This window comes from Suncus etruscus, chromosome X (assembly GCF_024139225.1).
Source record: "Suncus etruscus isolate mSunEtr1 chromosome X, mSunEtr1.pri.cur, whole genome shotgun sequence".
Taxonomy (NCBI): Eukaryota; Metazoa; Chordata; class Mammalia; order Eulipotyphla; family Soricidae; genus Suncus; species Suncus etruscus.
This window is the reverse complement of record NC_064868.1, coordinates 48,035,241-48,062,692: the sequence shown is the minus strand read 5'-3', so window position 1 is coordinate 48,062,692 and position 27,452 is coordinate 48,035,241. Positions and strand designations below refer to the sequence as shown.

At 36.4% G+C, this 27,452-nt stretch overlaps 1 protein-coding gene across 7 annotated transcripts in view; it reads right to left on the bottom strand.

Moving 5' to 3' along the window:
- Window positions 1–428: 428 nt before the first annotated feature.
- The window catches only part of KDM6A (lysine demethylase 6A), a 126,003-nt gene continuing 98,979 nt past the window's right edge, over window positions 429–27,452 (bottom strand). For all 7 annotated transcript variants that reach the window (XM_049767152.1, XM_049767149.1, XM_049767150.1 and 4 more), the window contains 12 exons: window positions 24,434–24,563; window positions 22,652–22,757; window positions 19,804–20,009; window positions 19,357–19,421; window positions 19,208–19,282; window positions 18,014–18,162; window positions 12,833–12,947; window positions 10,496–10,683; window positions 9,675–9,816; window positions 4,456–4,582; window positions 1,755–1,925; window positions 429–726 (listed from right to left, as the gene is read on the bottom strand). In XM_049767152.1, coding sequence (XP_049623109.1) covers window positions 697–726; window positions 1,755–1,925; window positions 4,456–4,582; window positions 9,675–9,816; window positions 10,496–10,683; window positions 12,833–12,947; window positions 18,014–18,162; window positions 19,208–19,282; window positions 19,357–19,421; window positions 19,804–20,009; window positions 22,652–22,757; window positions 24,434–24,563 — 1,504 coding nt within the window. In that variant the 3' untranslated portion in view covers window positions 429–696. The remainder of the gene's footprint in view (window positions 727–1,754; window positions 1,926–4,455; window positions 4,583–9,674; window positions 9,817–10,495; window positions 10,684–12,832; window positions 12,948–18,013; window positions 18,163–19,207; window positions 19,283–19,356; window positions 19,422–19,803; window positions 20,010–22,651; window positions 22,758–24,433; window positions 24,564–27,452) is intronic.

Below are 27,452 nucleotides of genomic sequence, written 5' to 3'. Positions count from 1 at the left end.
CAGCATTCCATTCACAAATTTTTCAAGCAATAAATATGTGTTTATAAATAGCGTAAATTTACATCAAGATTAGAAACAAAAATCACAATTCTGAAGTTTATTCCTTAGTCTATGTGCAATCCATTATCTTTGTGAATTGGCTGTTAATTTTTTTAAAACATTTTATTTAGGAACTCATAGTATAATAACCGTCATGATTTCAAAACAAGACATAAAAACATAAAAGTAGTAAAAAAGTTCCTTACTTCATCTTTCACATTAAAAAAAAGTTGACCAAAGAAAGACTTAAAATTACTAACTACTTTACAAAGAAATGACCAGCTAGGCTAGTATTTTTCCAAGGAAAAGTCTGAAGGGGGAAAAGATAGATGAAAAAACAATTCATTAGCCCAGAAATGAGAAATATATAAAACTTTTCAAGTCAGTAGTCTGTATGATGCTGCCAGTTTCATTGGCTATGTACAAAACATGGAAATTATTATTTTATATTCTGAATTACAGATGATAAACTTTGTGAGAATCCTGGAGTAGGAGCAGTGTTCTCCCCTGTCCAGCAGTTGACACTCTGCACTCAGAAGGTTGCATAGACACAGTTTCAACCAGCAGCCTTTAGGAGATAGCTACAAAACCAGTGGTGCAGAACTGGATTAATTCCTGAATAGCAGAAAAGATCTCATTTAATGTCCATGAACAATATCAAGACGAGGAGGATGGTAATAGTGGAGCCTGAAAAATTAAAGGTATATATGATTTTGTTTACAAAATTTTAATAGCATATTAGCTTAACTACAAATAACTTGCTTATGAAATTAGAAGAAATAATTCTCTAGGGTTAGAGAGTTAGTGAGTAGGCTGCATGCCTTCCACACTGACAACCTGGGTGTGTTCCCTATCATGCCATATGGTGGTCCCTCATTCTTGCCATGAGTAAGACCTGAGCACCAATTGTAGCCCAAAAGTCAAAAATGAAATAATTCTCAAGAAAGTTGAACATTTTACCTTTCTCATCTGGGCAATTTTACTAAAAGTTTGAAATACCCAGTACATACCCACATTTTAAAATATTTCATTTTTACCTATTCTAAGCCACATAATTTTATATTAGGTTAACTATTTTCAAGCTAATTTTCTTCTTCAAACAAACCTGAAGATTACTGAATTAAAAATATCAGGACATATATTTAAAAAGTCAAGTTTCTGATCACAGATGTAAGAAAATGTATTAGCTGCAATCAATGATTTATAGTTTCTCGCCATGTGTTAGGGCATCATGCTTCCTTGTAACTGCAGTTTAAAGCTGTGTGCAATTTATAAATTAACTTCAATTTCTTAAGACCTATCAAATGTTCCCATGAAGTTAATACTTTCAGTAACAACAAAATTTTAATTAAATAAATTAGCTCTAATATTAGTGTACACACAACTCAATTTGTGAATGCTAATAACCTATGCTCAAAAATATTTTATCAAATGAGATTAATGACATAAAGGATATGAAAGTTTTCTGAAAGATGATTTTTAAATGTCATTATGATGGCATTATTTAGACAAGTTTAACCAAGAAGAAAAGTGAATAAGACTCATGCTAATTTCATAGTACTATTCAAAAGTAGATGGGATAAACAATTATTTCCTATTTAATGGGCCAAAGGAAAATTTAAATATTTTATTACCTCCTACTTATCAGATGGCAGAGTCAACACTGTTGCTTCCCTAGCCAAATAACCATTTACTCACATGTTGATTTTACTTACTAATGTAAATTGGTCATAGACTTGCATCAGGTCCTCCATTTTGTATTGTTCTAGCACCACAAAATTCTCCAGGTTTCCACATGTTTTTCGAGCACAATCTTGGCAATGCACTATATAGGTCTTTTGGGAAATGCTCTCACTAGTGACAAAAAGCAGATCAAAAACCTCCACCTATTTTGCAACAGAAAAACAAAATATTAAGTAGCATTTATTATAATTTATTTTTGCTTTAGTATAACCATAAGATTTGTGGGCTCTAGTAAGAGCAGGTACTAAGACAAAACATAGCTGTGTTAGAAAATCTTTAATATAACAGGTTTATTTGGTATCACACCCAAAGACATGTTATAATGCACATTTACATAATAATTGAGAATCACAAGTTGATGTCAACCTGTGGTAAAGCATAAAAAAAAGGTCAGCCTATGTTTTGGTTTAGATTTCAAGTATCGGTATTTAATCAGATGAAAGCAATGCTTGTTCTTAGTTCTCTTGATGGTAACTGCAACAAAATCTGTGTACATTACCCCTACTGGGTTGCTAAAAGATGAAGACTATGTTTTACTTCTATTTGTACCTCCAAGACATTATCAGTGTTCAGTGCTTAGTCAAATCTTAAGATATATTTATTAAATGAATATAATCTGATTATTTAGAGGAAACTATCAGGTGACATGGAGTTTTCAGTTATAAAGCTCATGTTAATATAAAACAAACTGAAAGCATATTCAAGGTTTTAGAAATATCTTTTACATAAAAAATTAATAAGCTGCTATGGTTAAAGCAGGATATAAAGGATACCATTGTGGGATGAGTTATTCTCCACTACTAGAAAGCTTGTACGTGAATTTTGGACAACACTTAACCAAGAATCTATCCAATCTTGGCATTAAATAAACACCTGCCTCCTTTCTCACAAATCCACAGTTTTCTTAATTCTTTTTTATCTCAGTGTAATTACTGTAAACGAGTTTTATTTTTTAGTGTCTGGCAAGCCAGGTAGTATGAGAAGTAAGAAAGGAAAAAAGGGTAGGGAGACAGAGCAAGAGAGTGCCAGAGAAGGAGCAAGCAAGCCAAGAGTGAGAGTGAGAGTGAGGGGTGAAGGGAAGGGCAGGGAGGGGAAGGGAGAGGAGAATGAATCAACCTGACCTCCCAACAACTTACTTTGGCCAAGTAATATAATATTAAAATAGTCGATCATTTTGTTGTGAATGGCACCAAAGAGAATGGAGCATTGATTTGTCTGGAACTATATATCAACTACAACTCCTGGGGGAGGCATTTTACTTTTCTCTCTTTTTTTTAGACACTGTGGTTTGCACTATTGCTAAAAAAGGGGTCCATGCATATCACTTTATCCTCATTTTAGCACCCAGTTCTTATCCAGAGTAATCAGTTCCAACTATCATTGTCACAGTGGACAGTTAACAACCCTTACTGCATTCACTACTCTTTGTGGCAAGCTTCATACCATGGATTGGTTCTCCTGTCTCTCATCTCTATTATCTCTAAATATTATTATCATACTATTCTTTAAACTTTAATTGCTTTATTTAAGCACTGTGGTTACAACTTTGTTCATTGTTGAGTCTAAGTCACCATTCTTCACCAGTACACCCTTTCCTGTTACCATCACTGATGTCTCCATTTCCCTCCCAACCCTGCCTTGCAGGGCAGGTAAATTGCTTCTCTCACTTTCCCCCCCTCCATCTCTTTCCTTTTTGACTCCGTAGTTTGCACTATTGTTAGTGGAGGGGTGCCTTGCTTGTTAAGTTTCTTCCCTTTCAGTGCTGATTTCTTGTCCAGAGCGAACATTTCAATCTATCATTGTCCTAACAGAGACCCTTCTCTACTCTAGCTACAATCACCACTCTTTGTGGCGAACTTCCTATAAGGAACATAAAAATGCAGAAGGTTTTACTGCATAGTATTTTTGGTTTCCTAGGGCATATCTATAGGAGTGGTATTGCTGGGTCATATGGAAGCTCCATTTCTAGTTTTTTGAGGAATTCATCCCAAGGAGCTTCCCTGGTTTCCTGTCCCTCCTTCACCTACTCCCTTTACATGTAAAAGGCCTATCTAGAATGGACCATCTCGAGATAACTCTTTTGTCTGCTACTTTCTAGCCCCTCACAGGTTGTGAATTTAGCTGGTGGTTTAGAGGTGGTTTGGCAGGCATTTAGAGATGACCACATTGAAAGTCCCAACCCCACACTTTCACTCTCATACTTGGCTTGGTTATTTTGCCAGGGGAATTTGCTTCAGACCAATTCTCCTGGGGATGGGATTACAGGGAGTGGACCCTTACACCGGTCTACATTCCCACCAGCAGTGAATGAGTCCCTTTCTCCCCATATCCATGCTAGCACTGGTTGTCCTTGTTCTTTGTATGTGTGTCAAGACTGAATTCCTTGGTGATTATCATATTAAATATCAACCAGACCAATGAATATAAAATAGTAATTAATTTAATAGCTAAATAACTCAAGAGCAACAAGATTTAACACAATGATAATACATGTATTATATCAAAGTATGAAATTTATAAGCAACTAAAGAAAAAACAAGTTGGAAATACACTCCGTGGTAGAGTGTATTCTCCACAGGCATGAAGCACTGAGTTTGATCCCTAGCATGAAAATCAGAAGAAACTAAGAAAGTTAAGAGGCTTTATGAATCAACTGTGGATAAGAATACTTACCTCACAAATGTTACAATAATGAGCTGGCTCTTCTTTTGTTCGTCCATGCCATATAATCTCTTTTCCTGCAGCAATGAGAGCTTCTCTCAAAGTCTGACATTGCTTCAATGTTCTCAGAAGACAGTACCTGTTTATTAAAAGGAAAAAAATTGGTTATGACCAGCATCTATGTTTATTCAGCATAAGATTTAACTCTACAAAAAAACTTAAAACATAGTTCTAATATCTGTGACTTCATCGTCTTTCTTTACTATTTTCCTCAAATATTACTATATTTAAAAAAACAAGACCAAAGTTCAGCAGATCCGATGTCAATATTAGATAATTTAAGCTCAAAAACTGGCATGATTATATCAAATTACAATCCTAACATATAATATCTAATTCCTTGCTTAAATATAAATTGCTAATTTTAGCTCTTATTTGGGCAAGTCAATTGACCTCTTTGGGAGTCAAGTTCTTCATCCTTGCCTAAAAGAAGGGTCTGAAATTACAGTTCTGAATTGCTGTAATTCTAGTGAGGAAGGAATGATTATTATTTCTAACACCAACTAGATGCTTATTAACTGCATTATCTGTAAATCTCCTTTTGAAACTTGAATCTGTAAGCTGAAAACTATTCATAGATTTAAGATACATAAGATACAAAATTTTTCTACTGTACTCACTGAAGATATTTAATTCCTCAATTCAAATTTGAATAAAGAATTCTACTTACATCAACACAACTGAATTTATAATTTATATCATTTCTAAACTCATAATGCCAACAGTTAATTCTTCTAATGTGTGCTGTTTCCGATAGGTTGCTGTCATTACCATCATCCACCAAAATCTTACGCTCCTGTAAACCTTATATTTTCAGGTTATCCAACTGATCAGATGATCTGTAATAAATTTTTAATTCTAAAGGAAATGTATTTAACTGAATTTTGCTTGAAAATGAAGAAAAAATCTTGTCTCTTATTCATGCTATGTCTTGGGGACAATGTCAAGAATAAACAGGTACTCAATTTGACAGCAGAAACTGAGCAGAACCTTTGGAACCATAATATCCTAGGCTTCGGCTTAGGGACTGAGCAAAAACAGGGAGCACTTGTAACAGAAGACTGAACAAAACAACAATGATGGAACAGAACCTCTAGAACCATAAAGAATCAATCCTAGACCTTGTTTTATGACCTGCGCAAATACCAAGATTGCTAGCTACAGTGGCCTGATTTTCTCATCCACAACTGTAAGGAATGTTTCCTGGCACCACAAAAAAGCCCTTGGGATGTGGTAATGAGTATGTATGGAGCCAGTGGTTGTTTCCATGATGGTATGCTTCAAGGGTGGAGAAACCCTGAATCTCTTAGGCCACAGGAATTCCCTTACTTCCCCAATACTTACTGTGCCTATGCAAAAAAAAAAAAGTGGGGGGAACACCAAACCCTGCCACTCCAGTACTCCTCTCACATCACCTGATACTAAGTGGAAATCAGAAGATGTATCGTCCTTTGAACTGTGAAAAATAAGAGCACTAACTACAGAAAACTGACTTTGACAACCGCGACTGGGCAGAACTCACCTTGGAACCAATAAGGAAAATCCTCCCCTAGACTGTAGCCCAAGACTCTTACAAAAATCAAGATCTCTTATTACAGAGGCCCAACAACAAATAAAAAAAAAGTTAATGACCTACTCTGAGCTATATATTCTAATTTGCCAATGATCTAAATTTTACTTGTTACCTAAAACACACACAAACACATATATACACACAATCTTTGAACTGAAATCAGTCTATAGCACTAATTTTATAAAACTGATGAAGTCAAATTGACTTAGAAATTCTGTGAATATATTTGAGGAGCTTGCGTCACAGCTGTAAACTTAAAACTTATGTTTAGGTATGTTTTAGATAAGTTATTAAGTTTTACTTTTTTTTACTACCCCCCCTTTTTTGAGGGTTCATTACTGGTAGGGCTTGGGGAAAGACTGCACATATGTGGTGATGGAATTAAACCTGGGCCACTTACATACAAAGGAAGTGCCTCATTCTCTTCATATTCCTGCTCAGTTTAAGCATCTTATTTTAACCCTGGCTTTATTTACATGGGATCTGATAATTGTAATCCACTTATTGTAGATTTAAAAGGTCAAAGTTGGAAGAAAAAGTATAAACAAGCTTGGGGAGCAATCCAACAATGTGTTATATATTACGTATTTATAAAATACTGAATAGCAGAATAGTAAACATTAAGATGGAATATTGCCATAGTCTAATTAATTAAAGAGATCAGTGGTCTTACTTCCTCTCTTCTACCACTCAATCACCAAATAGCTGTTTGACCACACAACCATTAATATCCTATCTGTACTGAAGCAACAACCATTTAATTTATGCCTTCAAAGTTAAAAAATATATATTTGTCAGCTATTGTGAAGAAAAAATTTAAACCCAAGAGTTTGGTCTGTGGAAGGAGAATTAAGTTTGCGTGCAAAATATGGGCTATTATTCTCATTTAAACCCGTGTTTTCCAAAGTGGGTGACATCCAAGGAGGCAGTGGCATTGTATAAAACTGGATTGGGCACTGTTAAAGCTTTGTAGGTTGTTGTTGATTTTTTTTTATTTTTTAAAAGCAGGTCAAGTAAGCCAAATAAGTTTGGAAAACTGATTTAAGTAGAGAAATTCAACAGAAAGTATTATCAAGCCTGAGTCCAATAACATTTTACTAAGAAATAAGTTCAAATCAAGTTTACCGAATTATGAAATTAAGAGGTATTTAAAAAATTGTGGTATATGAAGATTTTAGTAAGTAGCTAGAATACTCACATTTTAGTAAAATAACTAGGAAACAGAAACTGGAAGAGATTTACTAAATGACTTTCTCAGACTTATAAAAACAAAACAAAAGCCTGTATGGAACTGGCAGGACCCTAAAAGACTCTGTTTGAATTTAAAAGTGCATAGAAAAACAAATGATGTTTATTATAGGTAACTCATTCTCAAAATATAAGGAATAAACTAAAAAAGCTTATAATGGCTAAACTTAAGAAAGTTTATTCCTTATATTTATCATTACTATATTATGCTTAATAATAAGCATTATTGTTGATCATTCTGCAAATTGAGTACCATAATCTTCTATAATCTCATAAATATTTAATAAACTCATTTCATATTGAAAATTAACCTGGGGATTTTAAAGTTTTCATTTAGTTCATCTGAGTGACTGTATGTTTTACTGAAGAAATATTAATGTATCTGATTCTAATATATTGCCAGACTCAACTAGGAGAGAAATATATTAGAACTGCACCATATTTTTACCTTACTAAATCCCAAGAATTCATAATAAAAATTTACATTGGCTATAGGGTTCAGGAAAATGGACAATGAAGCTGTGATACTCCTACAGTATGAAGCATTTCCTATCTGCACTCCTCTTCAAAAGTGCCTTCCTCAGCATTCTCACTATATTGGTTTTTATTGTTTTATGTTAACAATGCAGCTCATATTAAACAATTGCTATTTAATTGCTAAGGATAATGGAGTAAACAGGAAAAGAAGAAAATGACTTAAAGCAAAAGGAAGAAAGACAAGGGAGAATCACTTACTAAGAAGTGGTATATTTGAAAAGCCAGAACAAATCAATACTATCTCCTTTGTTGGCAGGATACTAGATTGTGAACTAATGCAATGATATAAATCAGCATTCTTTAACCACAGGTTCAAGAACTGCAATACACAGGTGTGGACAGGTTGAATAACACCTTGGTTATAATTGAAGTTCATGGGTCAGTATGCCAGACAGGTGCCAGTTTGCAGGTATAAAATGGTTCAAAGAATTAGCTAATGTAGTTAATTGATGCTTTTTTCTTAAATAGCAAAACTGAGCTCATAGAATGACTCCTATTCCCCTACTCCTTTTTAGCCATATCTGGCAGGGGTTACTACTGGCAGTGCTTGGGGGACCATACAGGATGGCAGTGTCTGAACCCAGATTGGACATGTGCAAGGCAAGGGTCCTACTTGCTCTTTAAGTCCTTTGTTGGCAGGATACTAGAGGATCAAATCCATCCTTAACATATCTTAACAATATATTCTCCATGCTCTTTTGTGAGCATTATCAAGCTCCCTTATTTCCTATCTAAAAAAATATAAGTATTGTCCCAAGTTTTGTTCCCAAGTCTTCCCTTCTTCCTCCTCTATGATAATCACAAGCATAGTAGATAATAATCAGTTAACTCTGATAAACTTCTATCAGAAATTATAGCTGTGTATTTCAAAATGACTTTTGGAGAACAATTCTTCATAATATCTGGCCATACAAGTAAATCTGGGAAAACATAACCCTTTCTAAACCCTCATGAAACACAATCCCTTTTTTTTTGGTTTTTGGGTCACACCCGGCAACGCTCAGGGGTTACTCCTGGCTCTACACTCAAAACTCGCTCCTAGCAGGCTCGGGGGACCATATGGGATGCTGGGAATGGAACCACCGTCTTTCTGCATGCAAGGCAACACAACAAGTTGTAAGTCTTCAAAAAATTAAAAAGGAAAAATAAAAAGATTTGTGGAACTTTCGTCAAAACCATCATTTCCTACATTTCTCTGACCAGAACTCTCTACTTTTTCGGGCAGTAGTAGTAATGGTAGAAAGCACATTTTCAGAAAATACTTCTATTCATCAATGCTTGAAAATGCTGCTTCTTAATAGTCTAAAAAACAGCTAGGAAAAAGTGACAATAAATAAGCTTACTAGAATATATGTATTAAAATAATTTCTACTAGGTATTTAAAGCAGCTTAGGGACAATTTTAAGATTAGTTAAAAATACTACAAGCATTGACATTTTTGTCAAATGTTGTATTTAATGCTATTTCTCTATGACGGCAATTATCTTGTGATAATATTCTTTCCCTTAGATTCTAAGGGTAGTTTTCAACATGCAAACTAAAGTTCTTATGTGAATTAGATGGTTCACAGAGTATTCGAGAAGCGCAAGTTTGTGAACCTATTGGTTTGTAATCATTTGTAGCTTTGTTCCTATTAGTACCACAAGGAAAACACTTTCAACATGTAAATTTTGGACTACACGAATTCTTAGACTTCTGAATCATATAGTTAGTTCAGTTATAAACAATTTTCTATGGGGAAGTGGAGGGAGAAGTATTTAATAGTTAACCTCCCCCCAAAAGAGGGACTACAGCAATTTTAGGAAGCACTTACTTAATCATTTCAAAAAGCTTTGGATCTGAGACCTTGATATTTCGTGCCATATTCCAGGAAAGATGAACCATGGGTACGACTGACTTCACACTTTGCAATTTGTTCCATTCGTACCGTTCCACTGCCAATTTATACTGGCAGGCTAGGGGGAAAAAAATAAGTTATAAAGCAACCCGAAGTACTAAAAGATATGAAGATAATCATTATCAACCTCTCAGGTGATATGAACACCATCTATGAAACTTCAAAAGCTACAAAAATAATCTTGTTCTTTTGAAAAATCAAAGCAAAAATAGTTGGGATCAAATAGTGAACAGAACTACATGCCATGTATTGTGAGGACTTACTTTTAAATATGTATCATTTAATCTTCACTATTATACTATTTGCCCATTATATAGACAAAGAAATCGAGGCCTAGAGAGGCTATATAACTTGCCCAAAAGTATAAGAGCTGGGAACTAATCTGAATCCAGGTTCATAGTTTAACAATTTTTTTTAACATATTAGGGTTATTCATAATGTAAGAACATAAGAATCTGAAAGAATAGCAACTCTGCTTTGTTCCTTCTCATAAATGGTTTTCTTTAGCTCTCTAAAAATTATTTGAAGTTTGTTTTTATTGTATACTGATATACTTAACTACTACTTACTGAGATCTAGGGTCTGAGATCTCCATTTGTAAATTTGAATTTAAAATGTTTACTCAAGAAGATACTCTCCTTTTCATTTTTAGTGAGTCACATTCTGGATTTTTAAAAGATTTATATCAGATGCAATCGTTTCTAAGTTAAAAATTTTAAACATATTCTTCAAAATACCTGTAAGAGGACCAACATTCCAAGCAATGTTGTTGCACCAACCAATAGCTTGAACCCAATGAACAGTGCCTGCATTTATCCAAACCAAATCTCCAGGTCGCTGAATAAATCTATACACTGGAACATTTGCTTCATAAAGATCTTCAAGGTTGGGCCACCAAGAACCCATTAAGAAATTCAAATTATTTCTGAAATAAGAAAATAATGCAAATGGATCAAGTACTTAAACTCCTTGTAAGGCTGAAAGATAATGTCAAAATTTTTGAAAATATGCTCACTTCTTGCACTGTGTAACTGAGTACAATTAATAAGTACTGGATGACTTACTCAAAGTTTACTATTACTATCTTAAGTTGATTTTTTTCAAAGTTCAACATGAAATTACAAACTATTTGAAGTAACTGTTATAATCATTAACATTTAATTTCATTTCACTGAAGTCAATTTGGACCAGATTCTGGAGTACATGGAAACCTCTCCAAGTTAAATATGAACTGGATATCAAGCTATTTAAATCCATGAACAGGAACACTACTAAAAGTTTTGATTTCTGGAGGAAAGCATAAAACAAATGGTTTTGGGTCCTAAGCAGGAAACTGAGACTGATTAGCTGACTGGATAATCTACTTTTTTAAACTGTCAAAAATGTACAAATAATCACCATCACTGCAACTATCACCAATATACTTTGGAAGCATTCTATTGGGGGGAGGGAAGTGGGGCATACCCAAAGATGTTCAGGGCTCACTCCTAGAGGGATTGGGGAGACCATCTGGGGTGCCGGGACATGTACAAGTCAAGTGCTCTACCTGCAAGAACTATCAAGTCCAGCCCCTCCTTTGTTTTATTTGGCCTCTACTTTGGAAACATTATACGAAACATACTAGTAGCTTACATAAAAACATGGGGCTGGAGTGGTAGCACAGTGGCAGGGCATTTGTATTGAACACAGCTGAATCAGGACGGACTGAGGTTCTAATCCTGGCATCCCATATGGTCCCCCGAGCCAGGAGCGATTTCTGAGCGCAGAGTCAGGAGTAATCCCTGAGCGCCGCCGGGTGTGGCCCAAAAAACCGCAAACAAAATAAAAACAAACCCCCCAAAACAAAAACAAATTAAATAAGAAAAACCCCCCACAGTCTGGGGCTAGTGATAGTACAGAGAGAAGGGTACGTGCAACTGACCCACGCTCAACCACTGACATCCACTATGGTCCCCTCAGCATCGCCATGAATGATTTATGAGTGCAGAGACAGGGAGTAAACCCCAAGCATCAAGTATGGTCCCCCAAAAACAAAATAAGAAAAATCCCTTCAAATTCTTATTCTACCTCATAGCAACTTTTTAAAAAGTTGTACCACAACGTTATAAAATTATGTGTATACAATGCTCTGACACTAATCCCTTCCATCATCAGTGTCCCTATTAACTCTGATCATAGCAATTTTTCCTAAATACATAGAAAGCTTAAAAAATTGGGAGAAGTGGCTGGTATGCTAGCACAGCAGTGGGGCATTTGCCTTGAACGTGGCCAACCTCAGATGGATTCAGTTTAGTTACCGGTATCCCATATCCCCCAGCCTGCCTGGGCAATTTCTGAGTGCAGAGCCAGGAGTAATCCCTTAACACTGCTGTGTGTAACCCAGAAACCAATCAATCAATAAAACCACTGCCAAATATGACTTTGCAAGTATACCTGTGACCATATGACCTGCAAAACCCTTAATAAAAAAATGTTACAATCTGATATAAATGAAATGTTTTTTTTTTGGTTTTTGGATCACACCTGGAAGCGCTCAGGGGCTACTCCTGGCTCTACGCTCAGAGCCAGAAATTACCCCTCAGTACTGCTGGGGGGCGGAAGGGTACATTGGTGGCAGGAAGGTTGCACTGGTGAAGTGGTGTGTACTTTTTTATGCCTGAAACTCAAGTAACCAGGGTGCTTAAAGATATTCATTTAATAAAAAGAAATAAAAAATAAAACTATTTAAATTAAGATTCTCTTGAACTAAACATCTTTTCTTTGAACATATATACCATTTAAAAAACCTAACCAAATTAAAAAAAAAACTAACGAAAGAAGTCATTATCTATCCCTTTCCTCCTTTCTGTTCTCTCAATTCATGACTACTTTTATTATATGATGGAAAACATGAAACTATTTACTACCAATAGTTCAAAATAATAGATTTAGAAGCCTATCATTTTAAAAGATTTCTCTCGTGAGCAGTAAGTAAAACCTGGGTATGTACACTGGATATCCAGTTTTGTAGGCCATCCCTTCACAGTTTCTGTTTGTGAATAATTATGTCTAAAGAAAAAAATCGTGAAACCTACTTTTCACAGAAGTCATTCAAAACACCCCAGTAACCTTCAGGAACAACAAACCATTCACAGTCACCTGGACCAATATTTATATTCACTGAACAAAAGTTGTTATTTTCCTGATGACCTGAAATGTGAAAAGAAAAAGAAAATTAGCACACTTTTTGATCAATTCTATAGAAAAAAAAGGTGGTTAGAAAGGAAACTTTAAGAAATGTTCAACAGAGAATGTTAGAGTGGTCTTCAGTTGTTTATAGCATGTTTACATCAAAGTCTTGTGCTCCCTATTAAAAATAAATACATGAATAAAAATAGGAGTTTAAGTGTGGTGCCAGGATCTTTGGCTTAGCTGTAATATGAACTTAAGTTTTTAAACCTTCGTGACAGAATTTTTTTAAGGATTACATAATAATTAAAACATGTGTTTGGGGGCCGGAGAGATAGCATGGAGGTAAGGCATTTGCCTTTCATGCAGGAGGTCATTGGTTCGAATCCCGGCGCCCCATATGGTCCCCCGTGCCTGCCAGGAACAATTTCTGAGCCTGGAGCCAAGAATAACCCCTGAGCAATGCCGGGTGTGGCCCAAAAACCAAAAAAAAAAAAAAAAAAAAAAAAGTAAAAAAACAAAACAAACAAAAAACAAACAAACAAACAAACAAACAAACATGTGTTTGGGGGGCTGGAGAGACAGCACAGTGGTAGGACGTTTGCCTTGCACATTGCTGACCCAGGACAAACCTAGGTTCGATCACTGGTGTCCCATAAGGTCCCCCAAGCCAGAAGCGAATTTGGAGCGCATAGCCTGGAGTAACCGGGTGTGGCCCAAAACAAACAAACAAACAATTTTGTTTGGAACCAGAGCAAAAGTACAGTGGGTAGAGCATTTGGTCTTGCATGTGGCCAACCTGGGTTAGATTCCCAGCATGCCACATGGTCTCCAGAGTGTGCCAAGAGCGATTTCTGAGTATAGAGCCAGGAGTAACCCCTGAGCACCATCAGCTGTGGCTCCAAAATAAACAAAAATTGTTTTGAGGATTAAGACACTAATTGAAACAGTATCTATTAAAGAAAGTAATAATTATCAACTCTCACTATAGCTACCAGAAACTTCTCTTATTGTTCCTACCCTCATTTTTCAAGAGTAAGGACATCAGTAGAAGTTTGAGCTTCTAGGGGTTTTCTTTTATTACTTAGTTCAAGTCTATAAGGGCAACTGGTCAGTGGAGATTACCCCTAAGTAATGAGACAAATTTACACAGACAAATTTCAGTCTGCATCACAAAAAAAAAAAAAAAAATAAGGAAGGGAGGAGGTGACAATAACACACAAGGAACTTGGAAAAAAAGTGGGGAGTTATCAGAAAAATAAGGATTGGAAAGTTTATATACTAGAAAACTTAGGAAAGCCATACCTATGCCAGGGCAGGATTCATGGTTAGTAAAAAAAATAAACAATTCATACATACACTTTTTCTGCAAGCAAAGAGATAATGGTTAAGTAATATGAGCTTCAGGCTAAGTACAGATGTGAGGAGCCAAACAGGAAATCTGTAGACCTGAAGAATTATCTTTCTATTGTTTGTTTTGTCTTTTCTTTGATACCAACATTTCTGATTATCTGCCAGATAAGAGTAGCTACTCACACATGACATGAAATATACTCTTTGCCAAAATAGAGCACAAAGTCACTTAAGTTAAAACAATAGCACAATAGAAGCAACAATAAAGCCTGAAAAGAGAATTTATCTCTTTAACTGCCATTATTATAGTTATGAAAAAAGTCAAACATTAGCAGAGCACTACTAAAGGAACTAACACCCCAAGAACCACACAAACAGATTATAGCCATTTAAAAGATTCCTTGTCAGTTTTCACCCTAAGCCCTACTTAACAAAAGACAACTCAATTAATAAACAGAAGATCCAAATAGACATTTTTCCATCTAGTATCTGCCATGGTATGAAAATCAAAATCAGAGTGAAACACCAATGTGTTGTCTTAGGTTGTCTGCACTATCACTCACCCACCCACAGAAGGGAAAAAAAGGACAAAAAATGTAGGGGTATATCAAGTGTTGGTGAGGATGTAGAGAAATTAAGAGTTTTAATACTAGATATGTGGTTCAGGGTAATATGCATGCCTTGCATGCATGAGGCCATTAATTTCAATCACCTAAAACAAAAACAAAGTGTGTGTGTGGGGGGGCTGTTAAATATCCCTTGAACATTACTAGCAGGAATATTAAGATTGTGCAAATACTGTGGAAGTTTGGTGGTTGAGTTTGTAACAAAAAGTTAAAACATAGAATTAGCATATGATACTAGGTTTATAACTAAAAGCTAGAAATCCGTTGGAGTAACAGGTTCCTACTTTATTCAGGATAATTCTTTGCATGTGTTTGTCCCACCTGAACAGAAACTATCTCTGAATGGGCCCCTACTCCTACCTGTTCTCCATGCATTCCTATTCTTAGTAATAAAGACCTCAGGCCAGAGAGACTTCTGGTTTTGGTCCCACAGCTAGCCTGCCTGTCTGCTGGCATCCTTTGCCTGCTTGCAGATGGCCTGTGAATGAAGTTCTTGAACATGTTTTATCTCCCTAACCTGTGTGGACTTTTTCCTGTGTCAGTGTTGCTTCCAGACCCACATTCCCAAATCCCCTCAGCACCCATTGGAATATGAGGCTTCCACTACAGAAATAGATGATATATTAAATATTTGCATATATATGTTTGTTAAAAAAAACTTAATTGATAAAAGTGGAAGAACCAAACTATCATCTAATGAACCATTCAGTGCAATATCCAAACAATATAAAATTATTTGCCTATAAAAAGGAGTAAATCAATGATATAATTTAGATAAACCTCAAAAATACACTAAGTCAGGGACGGAGCAGTGGTGCATGTGAAAGGACGTTTGCCTTGCATGTGCCAATCTAGACGAACCATGGTTCGATCCTCTGGCATTCCATACGGTCCCCCAAGCCAGGAATAACCGCTGAGCGTCACTGCTTGTGTCTCAAAAACCAAAACCAAACCAAACCAAACCAAACACCTAAGTCAAAAAGGCAGTGTATTCCCTGCATTGCCACCTAATGGTGAAATGAAACCAGAAGAAGCTCTGTGACACCCTGACATGGACATAAGATCTGTACAAAAACCAAGATCTCTAATTACAGAAATCTGACTTTGAAAACTGTCATTGAAAAGAACTTTTTACTAGGACCATTAAGAAAGACTTTGGGATTAAACAACTTAAGTCTACCCGAAGCCTATAGTTGGTCTTATGGCAGGATGCTTCAAGGATAGGGTTTTCCTGTTTTTTAGGCCAAACGTAAATATCCAAGCCAAAGTCAACAACAATAGAATCAAGAGACCTAAACTTTAACCATCTTAACTTAAATGGGCCTGTTATAATGTCAGGCCTTTGGGGCAGAGGGTGGTGGTATAGGATACATTCTGGGATCATTGGTGGAAGGAGATCCACATTGGTGGTAGAAATGGCTCTGATGCACTGTATATCTGAAGAAAAAAAAAGCAATGCATTATGATTATTTATGTGAAACATCATGAACTGATAAAGTCAGAGTCAGAAAATGGATTAGTGGATTCCGGGAGCTAAGTGGGGAAAGAGTGGCAATTTTTTGCTTGTTCTTTGTAGAGAAGGAGGGCAACCTGAAATGTTCTTGGTACTCAAGTACTGAACAAGGGTTGAACCCATGACAACACCCTACTCTCTATACTATAATGTTCCAGCCCTCAATCCTGGTTTAGGTCCCAACAATGCAAATGGTTCCCTGAGTACCATAAGAAGTCTTGAGCACTAAAGTGTGGTTTACCCTCCTAATCCCTTCTCCCCCTGCCCCCTGCCAAAAAAACCCATAACAGTCTAGGCCAATGGTTGTCAGTCCATAGACTGTGCGTCTTCTGTCTCTAGCCCTACCTCACCCCCAAGATATAGCTATTTTGCTATTTTCAGGGTTGGAGACAATGCAGTAGGTAGGGTGCTTGCCTTGCAAGGATCAGCTGAGTAAGCTGATCCTGGTTCAATACCCAGCATCCCATATGGTTCCCTGAGTATCACCAGGAGTTAATTCTTGAATGCAGTGCCAGGAGTAACCCCTGAGAACTGTTGGGTGTGGCCTCCAAACAAACCAATTTCCCCCCAAACCAAAAGTTATTGATAATTAACTAACAACTGTTTTTGTTTTAAGGATATAAAAAAAGTAGAAAACCACTGATCTAAACTTTATTTTTATTTATATATTTTAGTTTTGGGGCCAGAACCAGTGACACTCAGGGGTTACTCCTGGCTATCTTCTCAGAAATTGCTCCTGGCTTGGGAGACCATATGGGATGCCAGGCAATTGAACCAAGGTCTGTCCTATTCTTATGCCAAGGACCCTCCATTTACACGATTTTCCCTTGTGGTCCTCATGAAATATCCCGGGAAGTCAGAGGGCTTTAGGTACCTAGTTGAGAAACACTATCATAGATAATGAAACTGTTGTATAAACCAGCCAGTCACTGGAAAAATTTATTTTCTTATGACCTTGATTTAAAAAATTTAGAAAAAAATTGTCACTCTGTAGATTAATCAACAAAGGTCTTTATGCCACAGGGACTTATTTTCTCAGGAAAACTTTAATTATCTCTTTTCAGATAAAATCATAGGAAAATGGGAAGGAAAAGGGAAAGAAAGGAAGAAAAGGGAAGAGATTCCTGTTTCAGAGATCCCAGTCTCTGGGAGACTGCCTGCCCCTTTCCCCTTCTTTTTATTCTTATATCAAATATCTTCTGAGTTTGGAAGTAGAGAAGAAGTAAAGTACAAGGGGGTAAAATATTAATAATCGAAGTCCAGTTTTAGTAGGAAAGACTTTTAGTTTCTTTCCCTGTAAAGGGAAACAATCTGGCTCTCTTTCAAGGTTCACATATTGATTAATTCTATTTTTCAACTGTAGGAACCATGTTAGTCGATAAAACTTACTTGGTTGTTGGTGGGGGGTGGGGAGTGGCGAGGTCAAGAAATAGGCCAGTGGGTAGGACATTGCCTTGATTGCGGCTAATCTAGTTTTGATCCCCATCAGCCTTTATGGTTCACTGAACACTACCAGAAATGGTTCCTTAGTGTAAGAGTAAGGAGTAGCCCCTGAATATTGCTGATTATGGTCCAAAACCAAAAATTTTAGATACCTGGTGTTCTACTTCCTGGAACTTTCATGTACAGTTGAACTGTGTTCATGCCCAGTATGGTATGACCAACATGACTTAGAAGATTTCCTGCTGATACAACGCGCACAAAAGCAGGAAGTTTAGTCAGCTCATGTAGCTGCAATTTCCATCTGTAATGAAACAGAAGATCAACAGTGAAATCCGGTTACAAAAATTTGTGAAAGTCAGCCATTTCTTTAAAACCTTTATGGCAAAACCAGAAAAGCAATTAAATATATGGGGCCAGAGAGATAGCACAGTGGTAGGGTGTTTGCCTTGCACGCGGACAACCCAGGACGGAGGGTGGTTCAATTCCCGGCATCCCATATGGTCCCTGAGTCCGTCAGGGGCAATTTCTAGTGCAGAGCCAGGAGTAACCCCTGACTGCACTGGGTATGACCCCAAAACAAAATGTGTGTACATACCACACACACACACACCACACACACACACACACACACACACACACACACACACACACACACACACACACACACACACACACACACACACACACACACACACACGTACTTTTACACAGAAACACCAGAATGCTTAATTTTTGCAGGAAAAAAAATCTACTGAAAAACAAAAAAACCTGACCAAAGCAGGGGCCAAAGAGATAGTCCAATGGGTGGGGATCTTGCCATGAATGCGATTGAACCATGTTTTATCTCTGGCACCCCATATAGTTTAAATCCCCACTAGGAGGGATCCCTAAGTAGTCAGTGATAAGCCTTGAACACCATCAGGTGTGGGTCAAAAACAAAAATTTATTGAAGTGATTAAATGGTATAAGATGTAATTGTTTTTGTATTTGGGTCACATCCGGCAGTGCTCAGGGGCTATTCCTCGCTCTACGCTAGAAATCACTCCTGGCAGGCTTTTGGGACTATATGGGATGCCAAGATTCGAACCACCGTCCTTCTGCATGCAAGACAAATGCCCTATCTCCATGCTATCTCTCTGGCCCCAAGATGTAATTTTATAATTACATAATTAGCATATAGTGATGGCCTTGATGAAGGCCTGTACAAGAAATGCAAAGCCTAGCAAAAACCATAATATCAGCATAAAAATTAACATGAAATAAAATAGAAAAGGAAGTTGTAGACAACTAATTCTGCAACAATATCTCAATGAATCATTAACAGAAATGCTATTACAAAGACTTACTTCTTGTCGTCGGACAGGTCAATATTGGTCCCAAACTTTATGGTTTTAAAGGGTCCTTTCCTTTTCCTCCCAGAACTTCAAATAAGAGAGACAATATTAGAAACATGCTTTTAAAATAATAATTCAAGAGGACATTAAAAATAACTTACTTATCTGAAGAAGTAGATTCAGTATCTGAATGGTCTTTATGGTGACTTCTTTTTTCATTTTCTTCCTACACAGATCAAGGTAAAAACAATGCAGTTTAATATTCTGGAATGGAGGATCTTTTCCATTGTAAAATTGCAAATAAAACTGTTAAATAAAAACCCAAGGCAGCTCCCATAAAGAAGGATCCAATTTTAAAAATGTCCAAAATGGTAAGTTTAGGGGGAAAAATTTCAGATGAAAGAGATTCTGAATTACATAATAACAATTATGTACTTTCATAAACCCATGTTTGTTTAGACTTTAGTAAAGAATAAACTCAAAAGTACTTTCATTTTATATAACTATGATGAAATGGTATATTTACAAAAGAAATGTGCCCAATTCAGAGGTAAAGATAAAGAACCTACATAATAAAATAACATAATTTTAAGGAAGTAAAGTCTTACTCTCAATGATTCCTGGAAGGAGGAGGCCTGGTATTGTGCATACTTAGCAATCGTAGTATGAGATCGATTACTTTCACAATGCCAGGTTTTCTTTGTTCCAGTGGGGTCCCAGTTTTCATCTGCTGGCTGCAACAATTGTGTTCTCACTTCTACCATATGTTCATTGTTAGCTTCCACCAAAGTTTTAGTAGAGAAAAGTCCCAGGTCTTAAAAAAAATAAACACAATAAATAAAAACTATATTTTAAGTGTTTTAAGATATTATATACAATTCCTCATAACAAGGTGGTGGGAAAAGAAATCAGACCCTCTTATGCCCCGAGTTTGATGCCAGGGTTACAGAACCATATTGAAGCCTCAGTATAATCATATCATCAAGAGAAGCAGAATCAAAGAATCAGGGACTAAAATTCCTTATGTATTACATTTATGAGGGTGTATGAAGTCATAATTAGTAGTATCACATTTCACCTAAATTTCATATTTCTTCTGTCATTCAACCTAAATCACAATGACTATACAATCAGATAAAAATAAAATCAAAGGGGGCCGGAGAGATAGCATGGAGGTAAAGCGTTTGCCTTTCATGCAGGAGGTCATCGGTTCAAATCCCCGCGTCCCATATGGTCTCCCGTGCCTGCCAGGAGCAATTTCTGAGCCTGGAGCCAGGAATAACCCCTGAGCACTGCCGGGTGTGACCCAAAAAAAAAAAAAAAAAAAACCAAAAATAAAATCAAAGTTAGATTTGCTCTCTAGCCCCTTTTCTTCCACCTCCCTTAGCTGTGGACTATTGCTCACTACTGGATTCAGCCTTTGAGAGACCCTTCTCTCGAGGGCATTTCCTGATCCATGACTGCTGCAGGCTGTTTTACAAACTCCAGAAGACCATGCTGCAAACTGAAAATATGCTCTGAATTTTATCCTCTACCCAGACTATTTCAAAAGACTTAAAGGGAATATGTATATCCCCTTTATTTCTTTAGGTTTATTTCCTTAATAGGCATACTTTTTTTATTGTGTATTTCCTTAGGTAAATATAGTTTACTCCACCCCTTTTTTGGATCTTTTTAATAGGAAATTCTAGTAGAGAAGTTTCTTTTGAGTTTTGAGTTCAAGTTAAACTCTGGTATAGGGATTCTTTAGCTTGTTATTTTTATACCATGTGCACCAATAGTATTCTGTGGCATTGTTCCTTTTGGCATAGACACATTAAAATGGAGAGATCTTATGTATAGAAAGATTTTCTTATCTAACAGGGATAGGAATTCCTACATTTTTTATTGCAGGGGACTTCTTAACCTGAACATTTATTATAGTGACTTGAATTAGGCATCAGTTGATCGGACATAGGCCATTCATCCCACACCTTTGATACCATCTTTGTAACTGGCACGGTTTTCTCTACCAGCACCAGAAATTAAACTTCTATGATGAAGGCCCTAATATTGCCCTGGCATAATTGCTCCAGGGTGGGTTCATATGATCCCCTGATAACTTGAAAACAGCAACAACTTGCTTTCAGGGCAGGTTTCCCTCCTTTGCTAGCTAATGGTGAGATGAAACCAGGAGACACTCCGTGACACTCTGACTTTGACATAGGATCTGTGCAAAACTCAAGACCTCTAATTACTGAAGCCTTACTGCAACAACCATTATTAAGGAAAATCTTTCCTGAGACTACGAAGAAAGACTTTGGGGTTAGACAACTTAGTATGCCCGGAGCCTGGAGTTGGTCTTATGGTAGGTTGCTTCACCAGTAGGAACACCCTGTTTTTAGGCCAAAGGTTTTTCTATTTTCCCCAACTTTTGCTGTGCCTGTGCAAAAAACTGCCACCACCGCCCCCCTCCCTTTATTTTAATCTTTTAGATAGGGGCTCCTGCCTTTTTTATATAACCTTGGGACACAGATTACTTTGTTTTACCTCGCATTTCTGCATGTTTCTGTAAAATTAAGAAGGTAGGGAAGAAAGAAAGGGGGCATATGCCAAGTGTTCTAAGGCCTATTGGTGGTGATAAAAAAGGACAGAAATAAATATCCAAGCCAAAGTCAATAACAATAAAATCAAGAGACCCAAATTAAAACAATCTAAACTTAAAACCGGGCTGTTATACTGACAGGCCAGGGGACAAAAGGGTGCTGGTATAGTATGCACTCTGGGAACATTGTTGGAGAGAGGTCAACAGTGATGGTGGGATTGGCCCTGATTCATTACATGTCTGAAATCCAAGTATGAAAACTATGAAAATCACAATGGTTTCAATAAAATAAATAAAATGTGCACCACATTACTATATAACTAAATAATAAAAGCAAATTAAAAAGCCACCAGTAAACCAACATTATCATTTAATCATCACATTATGGTTTAAAGTTATTACACATATATGAACAAGAAAACATATATATTAAAAAAAAACCTGTTTCTGCTGGAAGGTGGGTGAAGAAAAATATTTCTGCTATGTCTTTTTGGGCCTGAGGGTGGTCTCAGGGTTACTCTTGGCTCTGCACTCAGGAACTACTCCTGGTAGGGCTCAGGGGATCATATGGAATGCCAGGAAAACCCAGGTCAGCTGTTTATAAGGCAAGTGCCAGATCTGCCTTTACCCTCTACTATGTGTTTAAAAGCTAGCAAAGTTACACAAACATTTCATCTTATTTAGAGCTCACTCAACCTGAGGCTGAGAACATACTTTCAAATGCAGTAGGCTCAGTTTCCATTCTCAGTATCATATCACATGCATGCACAACCAGAAATGATTCCTGAACACTGAGCTGAGAGTAGCTCCTAGCACCTCCAGAAATACCCTTAAAATCAAAAAATTCTTTAAAATACATAAAATAAGCTTACCCAACTTAAGAGCTCCAGCAAGGCCACGAATTACTGTAACAGGGTTGTTTGGATTTGTACAAAATTGATGTAATGGAGGAAAGAAAGCATCACGTTTATTTTCCAACTGTAAAATTAAAATGTAATATGAGAGTCTATAAACGACCTGCCATATATGTAAAAAATTCATCCTGTATGCCCTTATTTAAATCTATTATATATATATATGGGGGGGTTGGGCCACACCTGGTGATGCTCAGGGGTTACTCCTGGCTATGCGCTCAGAAATCGCTCCTGGCTTGGGGATCCAACTATATGGGATGCTGGGGGATCGAACTGCAGTCTATCCTAGGTCAGCCAGTTGCAAGGCAAATTCCCTACCACTGCGCCACCACTCCAGTCCAAATCTATTATATATTTTACAGCATTTTTATCACTATATATTTAGATCCTAATTGTCCTTTTTGTATCATATCATAAACAAAATATGTGGAAGAAATAAAATTTAAGTTTCATGAGCAGTGCCTTAAAATTTTTCATGTCCTCCTGAGAATCAAACTACACAATGTCTTCCAAGAGAATTGAAAAAGGGCGAGAGGTGATCTTGAGACTAACATGCTGACACTTAGTAGGTGAGAGTGTGGCACTGGAATACTATATACCCGAAACTCTATAATTATTATTATTATTATTATTTTGGTTTTGGGCTACATCCAGTGACACTCAGGGGTCACTCCTGGCTATGTGCTCAGAAATCGCTCCTCCTGGGGGATAGAACTGCGGTCTGTCCTACACTAGCACTGGCAAAGCAAACACCTTACCGCTTGTGCCATGGCTCCGGCCCCTGGAAACTCTATTATTAACTGTTTTGTAAATCACAGTGCTTAAATGAAAACTAAAGTTTATGATAATCCTATCATAATCCTATCACACCTCTGGACCCATGCACTGAACAATGAGAAAAGGCCCAGTGAGAAATACTTAGGGGTCTGTTCCCCCTGTCCCTCCCACCGGCCCCCCCCAACCCGTTAAAAAGGAATGTTCTGGAGAAATGTTTTATAACAATAAGGATAGTCTTATAATTATCAAACAGTACACTTAATAGAAGTTAAGATGATAAATCTTGTTATCTAATGACTATTAAAAGACTAATAAAGATTAATACAACTTAAGTGTTTCCAAAAAATTACCAAACAAAAATTGGCTATGACTGGTAAGAAGATACTTTAATTTTGTACTTCCCCCTTTTAGTATGTGTCTATACTGCTTAAAGGGACCTCTAGAGGGTAAAAACAATTCTCAAGGCAAACCTCACGGAAATAATTTTTCTCCTGAGATAATAGTAGGGGAATAACAGGAAATGGAGTGGGAGAAACAGCAAGAGTAGCTTTGAATGAACTCTATTTCTTTTTTTTTTTGTTTTGTTTTTGGGCCACACCCAGCGGTGCTCAGGGATTACTCCTGGCTGTCTGCTCAGAAATAGCTCTTGGCAGGCACGGGGGACCATATGGGACACCGGGATTCAAACTAACTACCTTTGGTCCTGGATCGGCTGCTTGCAAGGCAAACGCCGCTGTGCTATCTCTCCGGGCCCTGAACTCTATTTCTTATATTCTGTATCCAAATTATTATAAAGTAAAAATCAAATGTTAATCGATATATATCTCTAAATGATTCAAGTTGTCAATAATTTTAACATTTTCTAAAGAGAAAATCACTCACACTGATTTAAAGAAAAATTTTGTAAAAGTCAAAGAGATGCAAACACTGATTTATTTTCATTTCTAGTAAATTCAAACTCACATAAATACTAGGTGTAGGCGGATTCAATTTGTCCTTTGGCAAAGGAGGGTAAGGTGAACATGGTGGTCTTGGAGGTGGACATTTATCCAGTAAGATGCTACTGTTAGATAAGCCATTTTTACCTAAGTTCCTTTAAAAAGAGAAGGTAGAATAAAATAGTTGTGAATTTATTTAGAAAACATGATCCTAAATTAAGTTCTGGTAAAATTATTGGGTAATTGCACAAATGTATAACATGTGGATTAGTATCATTTTCAGAAAATACTTGGTTTGATATCTTGCATCTTCTATTGAAAGACAGGAAAGATATAACATGAATTATTAATGCCAAGCCTTTCATGCCAATTTTCAAACTTTTCTCTACATGAAGAACAAATAGAAACTAATTTTCTCAATCATCTGCTAACATTAGATTCTTTCTCTTAAATATTAAAACAATCACTTAGCTGAAAAAGGGTCTAAAATTATAAAAATAGGATACTTATATTTTCTTATGTCTCATCTCAGTAATTATAATCAAAGTAATCTTTGTGACAATTCTCAAATCTAAAACAAACTTTTCCTCTCTTTTTCCAAATCCGGACATTAATTTGCCCATGTAAATCCTTGACTAATAAAGTTCAGCAAGACAATTTTACAATTTTCTGGCAAATCACATCAAATTTTAAAATGAGGAGTATAGCTACTATTCACTCCGACTTTATAATAAGTAGTTTTCCTTTACTAAAGGTGTCATGCTTGGCTGTAGATTCTTAAAATATGGCAGAACTATTCCCAAACTGTAATTCTTTAAGTGTAAGAAAAAGTATTTCCAATTTTGCAGTTTTACCCAAATGAGAAAATAAGCTAAATACAATTCTGAGCTTTCAGATCATTCCAGGCTAACTAAATCTCATCTAAATAATACAAGTTCACAAATAATATAAGAAGATATTCCTTATCATGTTCAATACCAGTTTTTAATATCTTCAAAAAGTGTATATTAAAAGCTGTATATAAACATGGATATAATGTTTTTAGGCTCAGGTATAAAATTGGTACTAATTCAAAAATGTCATTTAAGTCAGAAAAAGCTGGCTGATAATAGTAAAGAAATAATTCAAGCACTACCATTAAACCAATGCAATATAAAATATTCACTTAGAATACCCACATGTCTGTCAATGTATATGTCAATTTAATTTATGACTAGAATTTAATCAAAATGATTCTGAATAGTTTGTTTTACAGTGCAAAAGATACATGTAATTTAAAGTAAATGACCAACATTTTAAGTAACACAAATATTTGTACCAAATATTAAAACTAGGAGAGTGTAATCATGCTAATTAAACATACTAGCAAAATTTAAGCTTCCACAAAATTTTGGACACCAAAGAGTAGACTTTAAAACAGGGTTATATATTAGCAGAATTCTGCCTATTATATCCACAATTTGGTTAAAAAGTGAAAATGGCAATATGGAGAGTAAAATAAAAAAAGAGCTGCTCTTATTTTTAAATAAAGAAAAAACTGAAGCATAAATAACAGTAAATGTTGATGCTAACATTGATTGTTGCAATTAAGGTTTTAAAGAAAGCAAAGAGTTAACCACCTTTTGACCTACGTATGTAGGAACAAAAATACTTAAACCACCTTTTGACCTACGTATGTAGGAACAAAAATACTTAAAATTATTCCCCACTTAGAATTCAACTTATAGGATTTGGAGAGAACGCTTTCTTGCATGCTTTTGATGGGAGTTCAATCCTCGATACCCAGCACAGCCAGGTAGCATAGTCAGGAGTAAACAACACAGCACCAGTAGGTATGGTCCCCCAAAATATAAGCCCAAAAATATGACTTATCAAAAATCCATATTATACAAAGGACAGACTATGGATAATAGAAATAAATTAAAGTCTAATATAATACCTTGAGGCAAGTGATGAAACTAATATAACAACACTAAATAGAGAAAAGCAGTAAGGTTGAATAAGGAAGCAGGTATTGGCGAAAGGATATTCAGATTACACCATTTTAAATCATTTTCCTCCCATTCTGAAACTCCCTCAGCAAAACAGTGCAGGAAGATATTGCTCACTGCTCAATTATTTAAAATACTGGGTTAAACTTACTTTAAAATGTACCAATTTCTGCAGGGGGGTCTTTTACCCTGAACATTTGTCATAGTGACTTGACTTAGGTTTCAGTTGATCAAACATCTGCCATTCACCCCAGAACCTTGGATCTCATCTTTGGAACTGGCACAGTTTTCTGCACCAGCACCAGGAATCAAACTTATATCAAGAAAGGCCCTAATGCTACCCCAACAGGACTCGCTCCAGGGTGGGTGTTTCCCTGCCTTGCCAGCTAATGGTAAGATAAAATCAGGAGACACTCCGTGATACTCTGACTTCGACATAGGTTCTGTGCAAAAATCAGTATCTCTACTGAAGCCTGATTGTGACAACCATGATTAAGGAAAACTTTTCCTGGGACCATGAAAAAGACTTTGGAGTTAGACAACTTAGTGCCAGCAGCTTGTAACTGGTCTTATGGCAGATGCATCGGGGCTAAGAACACCCTGTTTTTAGACCAAAGGTTTTTCTACTTTCCCCAACTTTTGCTGTGCCTATACAAAAAGCTGCCACCACCACCCCCAGTTTTTTATATTTTAGATAGGGGCTCCTGCCCTTTTTATACAATCTAGGGACACAGATTAGTACACTGTTTTACCTCATTTTTCTATAAAATCAAGGAGGAAAAAGGAAAGGATAGGGACCAGGAGTCAAGTGGTCGAAGGCCCATTGGTGGAGATAAAAAAAAGGACAGAATTAAATATCTAAGTCAAAGTAAACAACAAAAATCAAGAGACTCAAATTATAACTATCTAAACTTAAATGGGCATTATACTGACAGACCAGGGACAAAGGGTGGTGGTATGGTATGCAATCTGGGAACATTGGTGGAGGGAGGTTGAAATGGTGGGACTAACCCAGACTCACTATATGTCTGAAATCCAAGTATAAAGGACTAC